At 43.1% G+C, this 14,106-nt stretch overlaps 1 protein-coding gene across 3 annotated transcripts in view; it reads left to right on the top strand.

The window, feature by feature from the left end:
- LOC104679643 (amyloid beta A4 precursor protein-binding family B member 1-interacting protein) overlaps positions 1–14,106 on the top strand; it is a 135,976-nt gene that overhangs the window by 67,342 nt on the left and 54,528 nt on the right. For all 3 annotated transcript variants that reach the window (XM_030941179.1, XM_030941181.1, XM_030941180.1), the window contains 3 exons: positions 1,745–2,037; positions 4,131–4,208; positions 12,855–13,014. In XM_030941179.1, the coding sequence (XP_030797039.1) occupies positions 1,745–2,037; positions 4,131–4,208; positions 12,855–13,014 (531 nt within the window). The remainder of the gene's footprint in view (positions 1–1,744; positions 2,038–4,130; positions 4,209–12,854; positions 13,015–14,106) is intronic.

The raw sequence follows: 14,106 nt of genomic DNA, 5'->3' as shown, positions 1-14,106 counted from the left end.
GCAAGGGGATCACTTGAAGCCAGGAGTTCGAGACCAGCCTGGTCAACATGGCAAAACCCTGTCTCTACTAAAAATACAAAGATTATCGAGGCAGGGTGGTGCATACCTGTAATCCCAGCTGCTGGGGAGGCTGAGGCAGGAGAATTGCTTGAACCCGAGAGGCAGAGGTTGCAATGAGCTGAGATCATGCCACTGCACTCCAGCCTGGGTGACAGAGTGAGATTCTGTCTCAAAAAAAAAAAAAAAGAAGTCATGTATAAAAATGACTTACAGTAAAATAAACTCTTTTTACACATTGAGGAAACCCAAACTTTAGTCCGAGTACTATAAACTAGCACTACTAGCATTCCTGTAATACACTGCGTGGCGTTTATGATGATGATGTCTGACAATGTATCCTTTCACAAAGCTTATTTGTTACTGAGTAGGCTTCATTCCAGTTGCTCCCATTTCCTCAGTCTGGTTCATCATACCTATAGCAGCTAGAATTCTCCTCATGGATCACTTCCTTCCTGCCCATCCTTTGTTCATTATATTCACCATATCATATATGCCTGATCATCAAAGTACTCCACCAGGACTACTCACCAACACCACCCCCACTACACCACATGATCTAATCAATGTTCAGGATCACACAGATTACTCTACCATAGTAATCTCACACATGGAAGAAATCCTAAGGTGATCTCTCCTCCCTCCCTCTCACTCTGAAAATTTATGTCTTTCCTGTCTTTTAAAAGTTAACTCCCAGCTTACTATCTTCATTAAGTTTCTACCATTTAATCCCATAATTTTTTAACTCCTTGCGACCTATGGTGCTTTAATTTCTGCTATTTATCATTAATTGCTCTTGGCTGGGCACGGTGGCTCTTGCCTGTAATCCCAGCACTTTGGGAGGCTGAGGTGGGAAGATCGCTTTAGCCCAGGAGTTTGAGACCAGTCTGGGCAACATGACGAAACCCTGTCTCTACACAAAATACAAAAATTAGCTGGACCTGATGGCATGCACCTGTAGTCCCAGCTGCTTGGGAGGGTGAGTTGGGAGGATTGCTTGAGCCTGGGAGGCAGAGATTGCAGTGAACCGAGATCACACTATGGCACTCCGGCCTGGGCAATAGAGTGAGACTCTGTCCCAAATAAATAAATAAATAAAAATTTTTTAAAAATTGCTCTTTCTCCGAATGTGAAGTTTTCTACAGTTAGGTGGTGAGCCTATAGAAGCTCCATCTTCACCCCAAAGTCACAGGCACATTAAACCCCAGTTGGTTGAAATCCAGTTTCTTCTAAATAGCAGCAGTACTCTATTTGCCCTCCAAATGCTTAGGGAAAACTCCCCTTCCATCCATTTCCAATGCTCTCCCCTCCCCTACTTTTCTAAAACTCTGAGATCTTACACTATAATATGCAAGGATTTCCTACTTAAGCATCTATTCATGGGCTTGGATTTGACTTTATAGCTGGTGTGTCAGGTGCCCCAGTGTAGAGAACACATTTCCTCCATTTATTTTCTTGGTATTAGAAACTCACTCAGATTAACCATGCAACAAATGCAGCAACAGTCCTTTTAGGAATTCCTATACTTGTGCTATTGAATTAAAATATTCTCAATCTTCTCATTATATCATAACCAATCAAAATAAGAATTCCTTTCTACTCAAATATTATGCTTAAAAATTATCTTCTTTCAGTTTTTCCAGATGCAAGTAGTTGTTTATACCGTTAATGTGATTTTCCCTACTAGAGTCCTTAAATGCACTGGAAGACCAAGATTTAGAGGCTCTCATGGCAGATCTGGTAGCAGACATAAGTGAAGCTGAGCAGAGGACAATCCAGGCACAGAAAGAGTCCTCGCAGAGTCAACATCATTCAGCATCTCTACAGGCATCAAATGTCAGTGGTGCAGCCCCTCTTGGTCATGGAACAAATGTTGCTGCCACTGGTATCAGCCCATATGAGGATGACTTACCACCTCCACCAGCTGATCCTGTGTTAGACCTTCCACTGCCGCCACCACCTCCTGAACCTCTCTCTCAGGTAAGTGCGTGGGACCAGAGATGGCAGGGCCATCAGCCTCTGCTACCTATCACTGATGTTCTCTGAAGTGATCATTACATTCCAAAGTTTGTGCATCCAAAGATCTGACATACTAAAAAACCAAGATACAGAGCACGCTCGTTGCAAAGCTAGAATGCTGCGTAAACAAGCCACATGGGTGTATATCAAGAATGTATTAGGGTCATATTCAGGATTTACTATAGTTTGCTTTAAAAATATTTGTATGCAAACACTCTTTGATAAAACTCAGTCTTTTGGGGAAATGTTTTATTAACATCATATTGAAATGTGGAACTGATTGTATATTTCCATGTCCCTGCTCCTAGCTCAGTACATAGAGATTGGAAGGCATTCATTATACATTTTCTGAGTAGAGTGAAATTGAATTTTGTTGAACTTGGCAGCCCTGTTCAGTAGGACAGGCACATCCAAGTATCACTTGTAATGTCAGAGTTGGGGAGGGTGTTACAAAGCAGGCAGGTGATGGGTGCTTGATATTGATAAATTTCTGAATATTGAAAAACAGACAACTGGAAAGTTTAAATTATCATTATTTGGGATATTAACCCATAGTGTGTCTCTCATAAAAGTAAAAAGAGCACTTTTAAGGATTTTCTTTATAGAGTAAGCCAAATATTTTAGAGGAGAGTCCAGTTCAATTTCTGCTTCCACAGTTGTCACACTGTGTCATGATGTTTGGTCCTCACAAATAAGAGCCTAGGGACCCTGAAAGGTCATACAATGCCTTTTGAATGAATAAATATTGAATATAAATCAAATATTAAATTATACTCTATCACACACAGTGCTCTACTGTGTACTTATTATAGAAAATTTATGTGAAAATGGAGATCAATATAGAACAGAGACTCTTAATGTAGGGTCCATGAAGATTTCGAGGGGGCCATGCACCCCCTGAAAGTAAACAAAGTACAAAGTTGAATGCACTTGTGAAGCTTTATGGGCTTTCTTAAAGGGGCTTGTGGCTCAAAAAACAATTTGAGAACCACTGCTATAAAAAGATACATGCCTATATTCAAGTAATTAGAATGTAACCAGAACAGCTCATTTCCCTATCATTATAAATAGAAGAGAGACTTAACTTGCCAAACTCAAAGAGCTTTGGGCTCATAAAATACTTCACTCACTTTTCTGCCTGTTCATATGAGCTTGTCAGTGCTCATATGTTTTTTGGTGAATTGTAAGTTTAAATTTCATTCTCTCGGGCCGGGTGCAGTGGCTCACGCCTGTAATCCCAGTACTCTGGGAGGCCAAGGCAGATGGATCACAAGGTCATGAGATCAAGACCATCCTGGCTAACACGGTGAAACCCCATCTCTATAAGAATATAAAAAATTAGCCAGGCATGGTGGCGGGCACCTGTAGTCCCAGCTACTTGGGAGGCTGAAGCAGGAGAATGGTGTGAACCCGGGAGGCAGAACTTGCAGTGAGCCGAGATCACACCACTGCACTCCAGCCTGGGCGACAGAGCAAGACTCCATCTCAAAAAAAAATATATATATATATATATTCAGTCTCTCTTAACCTTTGGGGACATTAAGAACCCCTTTAAGAATCTAATTTAAAAAATTAGAAATCCCCAAAAAGACATCGTGATCCAAAAGTGTGCATATAATTTCTGGGAGTGTTCAAATCCCTGGAGATGTGTCAATCTACAGATTCCTTAGGTCAGATCCCAGTTTGTGGGCCAAGCAGATTGTTGTGATCTAAATATACGAACCACTGTTAAAGTCATCATTTCATCTTTTAAGTTACCATTCCCAAGCTATAAAGAGTGACTGCCTTCTATATCTTTGAGCTGAAGAATTTTGTTTTAGCCATTTAAATTCTGAAAATTGAATGTTTCGGGTGATGGATACCCCATTTATCCAGATGTGATTATTACACATTGTATGTCTTTAAAAAGTAATTAATACATTCTGAAAATTAAGCATGTGAAATTTGGTAACTTTTGCTAACATAAAGTAGCTAAGACACTAGCAATGACAGAAGTCATTACTCACTGGTATTATTTAATGGACTGTATTGAAGAATATCTTGCCCTTTTTCAGGAAGAGGAAGAAGCCCAAGCCAAGGCTGATAAAATTAAGCTGGCGCTGGAAAAACTGAAGGAGGCCAAGGTTAAGAAGGTGAATCATGAATCCCATTTGGATGGGGGCAGTTAAATTAAGGACCTGTGATTATGCTTAATGATAAAAACAAAATGAAGCCAGGCGCGGTGGCTCACACCTGTAATCCCAGCACTTTGGGAGGCCGAGGTGGGTGGATCACGAGGTCAGGAGATCGAGACCGTCCTGGCTAACACGGTGAAACCCCCTCTCTACAAAAATAAAAAAAATTAGCTGGGTGTGGTGGCAGGTGCCTGTAGTCCCAGCTACTTGGGAGGTTGAGGCAGGAGAATCGCTTGAATCCAGGAGGCGGAGGTTGCAGTGAGCTGAGATCCAGCCACTGCACTCCAGCCTGGGAGACTCCGTCTCAAAAAAAAAAAAAAAAGAAAAGAAAAAAAATGTTGAGTGATACTTTCCAAATAGTTGTAATTTTCAAAAACTTTTAAGGACAAAGGTAGAGAACAATTGTTCTTTCTATAACATCAGTTAGCTCACTTTTGATTGATAAATAAGGGATTTGTGTCACTATAAACGTAGCGGTTTCCTTGGCTTGTACATGACTTTTTTTGCTGGCTTACACATGAATTTTCCTGGGAGCTGGAATGGTGGGAGTAGAATTATACCTTCAACAAGAAAGGAAAGGGCCTTTGGCTTGGCTGCTGTCCAGGCAGGGGCCCTTTCAGCTCTATCTTAAGAAATTTTAAAACAAGTTTGCACATCCAGGGCTCCCTTCCTTTGAGCCGGCCTCTCCGGGACTTTGCAAAGTTCTGGGTTGATAGCAGGTGGCGCCACCTTTGGGGACTGCCTTAACTGGGTCAGAGCTCAGCTTCTGTTGGCCTGGCCTCCGCTTTTCCACAATTGCTCTTGTGCACTTTTCCTATGCCCTGGCGCAGCCGTCAGCCCTGCTGCTGCCCTAGATGTCCAAGTTATCTCCCAGGGTACCAAATGCTGTTTTTGCTGGTGCTCTGGTTTCAAAATAGGTTTTGAGTAATCTGCCCTTAACCCTACTTTCCTAATAAGCCTGTAACTTGATCATGCATGTTTTTTTTACAGAGTATAGGTTTTTGAAGAAGACATGTATTGTATTACAGCAAGAGATACAGCTGCATTTAACCTCACTAGAAGAATATACCTAATGATAATAAAGTGTTAATAATAGTTAGGCTGGGCATGGTGGCTCACACCTATAATCCTAACACTTTGTGAGGCTGAGGTGGGCGGATCACCCGAGGTCAGGAGTTCAAGACCAGCCTGGCCAACACGGTGAAACCCCGTCTCTACTAAAAGTACAAAAATAAGCTGGATGCAGTGGTGTGCACCTGTAATCCCAGCTACTCAGGAGGCTGAAGCAGGATAATCATTTGAGCCCAGAAGGCGGAGGTTGTCGTGAGCCAAGATTGCACCACTGCACTCCAGCCTGGACTCCAGAGCGAGACTCCATCTCAAAAAAACAAAAAATTAAAACAAATAGTTAATTTGGTAAAGTAAGGGAAAGATGAAACAGTCTTCATCGTGTTTTGTTTCGAGACAGGGTCTTGCTCTATCACCCAAGCTGATCATGGCTCACTGCAGCCTTAAACTCCTGGGGTCAAGCAATCCTCAACCCTCAGCCTCCTGAGTAGCTGGAACTACAGGCACGTACCACCATGCCCGGCTATTTTTACTTTTTGTAGAGTTGAGGCCTCCCTATGTTGCCTAGGCTGGTCTTGGACTCCTAGGCTCAAGCGAGCCACCCATCTCAGCCTCACAAACTGCTGGGATTACAGGTGTGAGCCACGATGCCTGGCTCTTCATCTGATTTCAACTGCTGAAGCAAATAACATCTCTTGAGACTCATTCAGAATTTTCTGTTGAGAGTTGCATGAATTGTCCTTTTCACATAGGGCTTTACACTTTCTATTCCCATGGCACCTATCACAGTTCTCTGAATGAAGGCATTCAATACCTGCCAATGGATGGATATTCAGGAAGTAGTCCTTGGCTACCCCTGGAGCCAGACTTTCAAGGTTCATCTAGGGGAGTCTTCCCAGATTAGTCTGGTTCCACTCATTCCAAATGTGCCCAAATTTCCTTACCATATTCTCCCCATTTTCCACAAGGGATTAATTCCACAGTCAATCTTTGGAATTCCACATCCTCATCTGCCTTGTCCTTTTCTCAAACCTTGGTTAAATCCAACTTTCCTCCTGCTCAGTCCTGGGCGCTCAGTGAGCTACCCTGGTTCAATCACTCTCTCACCTACAAAACCATTTTTTTTTAAGAGACAAGGGTCTCACTATCTTGCCCAGGTTGGTCTCAAACTCCGGCATCAAGTGATCCTCCCACCTGGGCCTCCCAAAGTGCTGGGATTATAAATACGAGTCACCACACCTGGCCTCAGCTAATGATTTTGTTGCCCATGTTGCAGGGAAAATAGACGCAGTCAAAACAAAAGTTGCACAAGCTCCCGCCAAGACATCTACCTATCTACCTGCGTGCATCTCTATCCATATATCCCATATTCTTTCCTTAATGATGGATGAATCATTATGTTTCTGCCGAGGGCCAGCTTCTTTTCTTGGGCTGCAGTCTCTCTTTTTGTCCTCCTCTGCTCAAAAGTCTCTGATGTCTGCCCATCTCACACATGAAGCCAGAATGAATCCTCCCGGTGGCCTCCAGTCCCTGCATGACATGGCGACCAGTCACCTCCCTGGCCTCATCTCCTGGTGTTCACTCCTTCATTCACCTCATTCTAGATGCTGGTCTCCTGACTGCCCCTCAAGCACTCCAGGCCTGCCCTTGCCTTGGGACTTTGCCGCACACATCCCCAGTACTCCCAATCCTTCCCCCACTTTAATGTTCCCCTCAGTGCTTAACACTACCCTATTTGTGTGTGGGGGGGGGCGGGGGAGGTGTGTGTCTGTGTGTGTCAAGGTCTTGCTCTGTCACCCAGGCTGGAGTGCAGTGGTGCTATCACAGCTCACTGAAGCCTCAAATTCCTGGGCTCAAGTGATCTTCCCACCCAGCCTCCCAGGTAGCTGGGACTACAGGTGTGCACCACCACGGCCCACTATTTTTTAAAATTATTTGTAGAGAAAGGGTCTGGCCATGTTGCCCAGGCTGGTCTCAAACTCTTGGCCTCAAGCAATCCTCCCACTTCAGCCTGTCAAAGTGCTGGGATTACAGGCATGTAACCGTGGTTAAAATAGTTAATTTGGTACATTAAGGAAAAGATGAAACAGGCATGTAATCCAGCACTTTGGGAGGCCAGCACCTGGCCTACTTTACTTATTTGTCCTATGTATTGCCTGTATCCCCTCTCCACCACCCCATAGGATCTTCCCCAGGGATCTTTGTCTCTTTTCCCCACCAATGCATCCCCATCTCTTAGAATAGGTGCCAGGATCACACAGAGGTGAACAAGTCAAGTGTGGTTCCTGCTTGTGGAGAGTTAGAGTCTAGTTAGACTCTAGCTCTGAAGAAACTAAACCAGGGAGAAGTGATAGAGAGTACACAGGCAACCCTTCTGGATGGATTTGGTGCCAAAGAGGCCTCTCTGAGCAGGCAGCCCTGGAGGGAAGGCCTCTGGCCAGAAGCAGTTGGATGCACGTGGGTGTGGTGCTAGGGGGCATTCCGGGCAGAGGAAACGGGGAGAGTGAAAGATGGTCCAGCAAGAATGAGCTCGGGGAGGTAGGGAAAAAAGGAAACAACTGAGGACAGAGAGGCAGCCGAGAGACACAGGGTCTCATAGGTCCAAGGAGAAGTTTGAGTTGTATTATAAGTGCAATGGGAAACCATTTAAGGGTTTTAAACAGGGGAGTGTAAGACAAATACATGACTTTTAAAGGTCATAAAGGGCCAGGCACAGAGGATCACACCTCTACTCTCAGCACTTTGGGAGGCCGAGGCAGGAGGATTGCTTGAGGCCAGGAGTTAAGACCAGCCTGGGCAACATAGCAAGAGCCCATCTCTACAAAAATAAAAATTCTTTTTAATTAACTGGGCATGGTGGTTCATACATGTAAGCCCAGCTACAGGAGGCTGAGGTGGGAGGATCCCTTGAGCCCAGGAGTTCAAGGTTGCAGTGAGCTATGATCACACCACTGCATGTCAGCCTGGGTGGCAGAGCAAGATTCTGTCTCTAAAATAAATAAGCATGGGTCATACTGGCTGCTTTGTGGAAAATGGATTGTAGAGGCAAGGTATGAGAGCAGGATTCTAGCACAAAATCTCACACATGGATAAACGTGTTGATCACACATGGATGGCAGCTGAGGATGAGCTGTGCTGAGTACTGACTTTACCTCTCAAGATAAAAAGACAAAAGGAAAAGGTAATAGTAAACTTCATAATTAGACTATTTCAAACCCCTGGATTATGTATAAAATATATTATTTATATATTTTCAGAAGCGGAAATGAAAAGAGAAGTTGTTTCTTAGATTAAAAGATAGAACAACCAGCAAGTTCCATCCATTCGCTTCAGCTGGAGATTAAGAGAACAGAAGGAGAGGGCAGGTATCTCCTGCCATATATCAGAAAGTGAGAGTGTTGCCATGATTTAGTTTAGATGAATTATAATGGTACACACAAAGCACAAGCTGCCTTGATTCAACAAGGAAGATGGAAAACAGAATCCACTCTGATCAGTGAGGAAGGAAAGAAAATTACGAAGACAAGTTATGTATTTGCTCTGATTTCAGACACTCCGAATATATTTGTTCTGTGATGCAGAATATTAAGAAAATAACTGAGACACACTCATGCATTAAGAGAATAACTGCAGTGTACTCATGCGTAATCTACAACATGTTTTTAAAGGATGGAAATCAAATCTATCTGTCATACTTTGCCCTCAAGTATTCTGTGGGCTGTTGACATCATTTTGAATTACAAATGACGTACACAGCTTGTGCTACAAAGATTTTGGAACTAGAAACAGAATCAGACTCATGCATTACTTTTATTGTTTTTTTTAAAAGCCCTGTGACACCAGAGAACAATTCCACTTGTAAATTTTATTATAGAAGCAAAAAAACAAAACTGTAAATGACTTAGGTCTAAGATATTTTTGTATTTAGCATCTTGCAAAAAAAGAAGAAATTATAAAAGCTATAAAATCTTTAATGGATTATTTCAGTTTTTTCACCCTTGAATCACTTTGCCCCATAACATATAGTGTAAATATGAAAGTATTTAGCATACTAAATCACATAACTGTGATTTAATGTTATGTGTTGGTATAGAGCTACTCTTTGGCTTGCAAATGTGAGGAAAGCTGTGAAGAATAGTAAATATAATTTCTTCTTGTTAAACATCACAAGACTTCTCTTGGTTGTGTATGTGTGTGTGTGCGTGTGTGTGTGTGCATGTGTTTTCTAAATTCTATAATTATGGACGTTTGTAAGTACATGTGGATTAACTCTAGTTTCCAATTTCTGCAAAAAAAAAACCTTTAATCATCGCCAAATTATGTGGTTTAGTATTTTTTCTCTCTATATATGTTTTTATAGAACATAATAAACAGCAACACGTGTTTTATTTTCTCAAGAATTCCTAAGCAGGATTGAAATGTAGCCAAACATCATTAATCTTTCCATCAGAAACGTTAAATTTTCTAAGCCTTAACATTGGTAGTGTGTCTTAGCACATGTAGCTACTTTACAGCAGTAATTCCCAGCAGAGAGCAGCAAGTACGCCTTCCACAGAAAATAAATCCTAGTAAAGACCTCTATTTGAAGAATTCTTCTTTTTCCATGCAACCCTCCATGACTCATTTCTAAGGTCACATGAATGGATCTTTGACACTGTGTTAGTTGGGCCTACCATTTTATCATCAAAAGACAAATACAGGGAAAAAGCAACTATCCAACTACAGATGTCTGAGTTGGAGATTTTCAAGGGAAAAAAAAAAAGTATTCTTTAGGAAACCCTGGGATAAGGCTCTGATTTAAATGGTCCCTGGAGGAGGAAAGCATTTTGACTGCCCCATGTCTACATTTTGATCTTGGGGGTGTATGTGAGTGTTGGAAATAGAAGGTGTTACATGAGTGCTTCAACTTTTGGTTGCTGCCTGCAACTCATCCAAATGGTTACCACCACACACACCCTTCCGTTGCTATCAGTAACTCTGCAGAACCATCTACAGGAGCTACACTCTTCAATCTGTTAACTATAGAGTGTTAGGAAGGAATGAAGCTACAGCCATACAACCCTGATCATGCTCCATCTCATCTGATCTCAGAAGTTAAACAGGGTCGGGCCTGGTTAGTACTTGGATGGGAGGCAGCAATGGGACAGAACCTGGCTGCTCAGAACCTAATCCAAACTTGTGGAGAGAAAGAAATGTTACCAAATTTATGGTTTCTCTCTCCCTTTTCAGTCCATCTAATCACATTTTTTAATAGCGATGCGTCTTATTGGTGAATAACCAGGACCAACTGTAAGCTCATATGCTACAAATACACAGGTGTCAAAGAAAATCCAAAGCCTAGCTGCATCATTTCACGAATTAATTCTGTTACATTACATAAAAATCACGGTCTCTCTAACGAATAAGATTTTAGTTGTTGTTGTTGTTTTCTTTCTTTCTTTTTTTTTTTTTTTTTGAGATGGAGTCTCACTCCATCCCCTAGGCTGGAGTGCAGTGCTGCAATCTCAGCTCACTGCAACCTCTGCCTCCCAGTTTCAAGCGATTCTCCTGCCTCAGCCTCCTGAGCAGCTGGGATTATAGGCACATGCCACCACACCTGGCTAACTTCTGTATTTTTAGTAGAGACAGGTTTTCATCCTGTTGTTCAGGCTGGTCTTGAACTCCTGACCTCATGATCTGCCCACCTCGGCCTCCCAAAGTGCTGGGATTACAGGCGTGAGCCACCGTGCCCAGCTGAATCAGGTGTTTTAATAACTTTGACAAGTTGCCAAGAAAAAGTCAAGGATATTCTGTGTTTTTGTTGAAGATAAGTAAATGCAGCTTCCTCCAAACCTACAGATTTGTAATAAGATTACTATCAATTTCATTGTGAATTTAATTCAATAGAATATTTTGGAAATGGAATAAAAAATAAATCAGGGGCTGGATACGGTGGCTCATGCTTGTAATCCCAGTACTTTAGGAGGGTGAGGCAGGAGAACTGCTTGAGGCCAGGAATTTGAAACCAACATGGGCAACATAGTGAGACTTTGCCTCTACAAAAAAAAATGAACAAAAATTAGCTGGGTGTGGTGGTGCACCCCTGTGGTCCCAGCCACTCAGGAGGCTGAGGTGGGAGGATCAGTTGAGGTCAGGAGGTCGAGGCTACTGTAACCCAAGATGACACCACTGCACTCCAGCCTAGGCAACAGAGCAAGACCCTGTCACACACACACACACAAAAAACCCCAAAATTAGATTCATCATGTGCCTGCAAAACAGCTTATTTCTCAGTCTACATTCATTTCACTTAATCCAATTCTGATCTCAAATGTGCCCTGCTGTAACTATCTGTCTCTCAGTGGGTCCCCTCAGTGACATTGTATTGAGATACGCCCTGTGGACCTTCAAAGAATTGTAGATTGATCAACTTGGTGTCTTCAGACTCTTGGGTTGCATGAAATGGGACTCAACTCCAGCTAAGCAAAAGAGAAGAGTTTATTATAAAGAAACAGGTGGCCGGGGTGCTGGCTCACACGTGTAATCCCAGTGCTTTGGGAGGCCGAGGTGGGTGGATCACCTGAGGTCAGGAGTTCGAGACCAGCCTGGCCAACATGGTGAAACGCCATCTCCACTAAAAATTAAAAAAAAAAAAAAAAAAAAAAAAAAATTAGCTGGGCATGGTAGCAGGCACCTGTAATCCCAGCTACTAGGAAGACTGAAACAAGAGAATCGCTTGAATCCAGGAAGCAAAGGTTGCAGTGAGCTGAGATCATGCCACTGCACTCCAGCCTGGCTGACAGAGCAAGAATCCGTCTCAAAATAATAATAATAATAATAAAGATACAGGCATAGCTTTTTTTTTTTTTTTTTTTTTTTTTTTTTTTTTTTTTTTTTTTTTTGAGATGGAGTCTTGCTCTGTCGCCCGGGCTGGAGTGCAGTGGCTGGATCTCAGCTCACTGCAAGCTCCGCCTCCCGGGTTTACGCCATTCTCCTGCCTCAGCCTCCCGAGTAGCTGGGACTACAGGCGCCCGCCACCTCGCCCGGCTAGTTTTTTGTATTTTTTAGTAGAGACAGGGTTTCACCGTGTTAGCCAGGATGGTCTCGATCTCCTGACCTCATGATTCGCCCGTCTCGGCCTCCCAAAGTGCTGGGATCACAGGCTTGAGCCACCGCGCCCGGCCAGCTTTTAATCTAGAAAAGTTTCTGGGCTCCAGGATGGAATAAGAAAAGGGAAAGATTATTGGGAAAGAAAGAAGCTAGCACTTTTTTTGTTCTCTTTGTTTTCTGTCTCTCCCACCAGAATGCCCTGTCTCTGAAGGCTAGACAAGGACTTTGTTTATTATCTGTTTTCTCTTTTTGTGAACTGGTTTCTCCACCTCTATAATCCTAGCACCTAAAACAAGTGCCTGGCATGCAAGTGAGTTTAGATGGAGCAAGTTCACCAAACACATTCTCACATAAATTTGCAGAAACAGTAGCAACTTTGAAACCCTTATCTTAGTAGCCTTCTCCAGTTGCTGAAATTTACTGGCTGCCTCATGGTTCTATCCTCAGCTCGTCGTCAAGGTGCACATGAACGACAATAGCACAAAATCGCTGATGGTGGATGAGCGGCAGCTGGCCCGAGATGTTCTGGACAACCTTTTCGAGAAAACTCATTGTGACTGCAATGTAGACTGGTGTCTGTATGAAATCTACCCAGAACTACAAATTGGTAAGTCCCATCCCCAGCAATGGGCTGTACTCCAAAAACCTTGTGGGTTTGCTGTATTACGGGCCTGGGCTTATTCTCTTTTTTCTCTTTAATTTTACATAAAAAATAGACATGGGGTCTCACTATGCTGCCCAGGCTGATCTCAAACTCCTGCGCTCAAGCAATCCTCCCACCTGGGCCTCCCAAAGTGCTGGGATTACAGGCATGAGCCACCGTGCCTGGCCTGGTTCATCCTTGAGAAGACTTTGGTTCAAGGCTTTCACTTCCCTTATATGAAATTTGGTGCTCGACTCTTCATTTTGTTGTAGTGAAGAGACTTGGATTCTAGCAGGTGGTGGCCAGACCTTAGGGGATATAAGCATTATTACTGCTGCTTCTCTAGTGGTTCCATTTGGGAAAGAAAGTGACTGGATGATACTGACTAAGATACTGCATGCTTAATAAGCTGAGCAGGTGGCAGAAGAGCCTGGGTATCTGTCAGCTAATGCCTCTTTAGTGGTTGCTTCCTTAACTGACCATAACCCTGCCTCAGCCTCCCACCAGTGCTCATTTCCCCTTCCTCCCTCCCCACTTGCTTAATCTCTGACACTTTGTCTTGTGGAAGAGGCTCAGCCTCAGAGTGCAAAGAACAGTTGGTAGAAATTGATGGAATTTTTCAAAAGCGGAAAAAAGGGTAACTGAAGATATACTGTTACTTCTTATTCTAGGTAGTGGTGGTGGTGTTGAGACAGGGTCTTGCTCCATTACCAAGGCTACAGTGCAATGGCGTAGTCATGGGTCACTGCAGCCTCAGCTCCTGGGCTCAAGCGATCCTCCTGCCTCCGCATCCCGAGTAGCTGGGACTATAGGCACACATATCACATTTCTCATTTTTAATAATGGGACAGTCGTCCCTCAGGAGAGCTGGGTGGGACAGAATTGCCTGTGCTGGAAGCTTTAGGAGCAATTTTTTTTCTAGATAAAATGGTTTACACTAAAACAGTCCCTTGAAGTTGTCTTCAGTTCTATGAGTCAAGGGAAGAAATGAAAGCCTTTCTTTATGTTTTAATTCAAGCATTCACACGTTGCTTTTAGAGTGTTAAGGAGTGATGT

This window comes from Rhinopithecus roxellana, chromosome 11 (genome assembly GCF_007565055.1).
Source record: "Rhinopithecus roxellana isolate Shanxi Qingling chromosome 11, ASM756505v1, whole genome shotgun sequence".
NCBI lineage: Eukaryota > Metazoa > Chordata > Mammalia > Primates > Cercopithecidae > Rhinopithecus > Rhinopithecus roxellana.
This window is presented reverse-complemented; position numbering and strand designations above follow the sequence as displayed.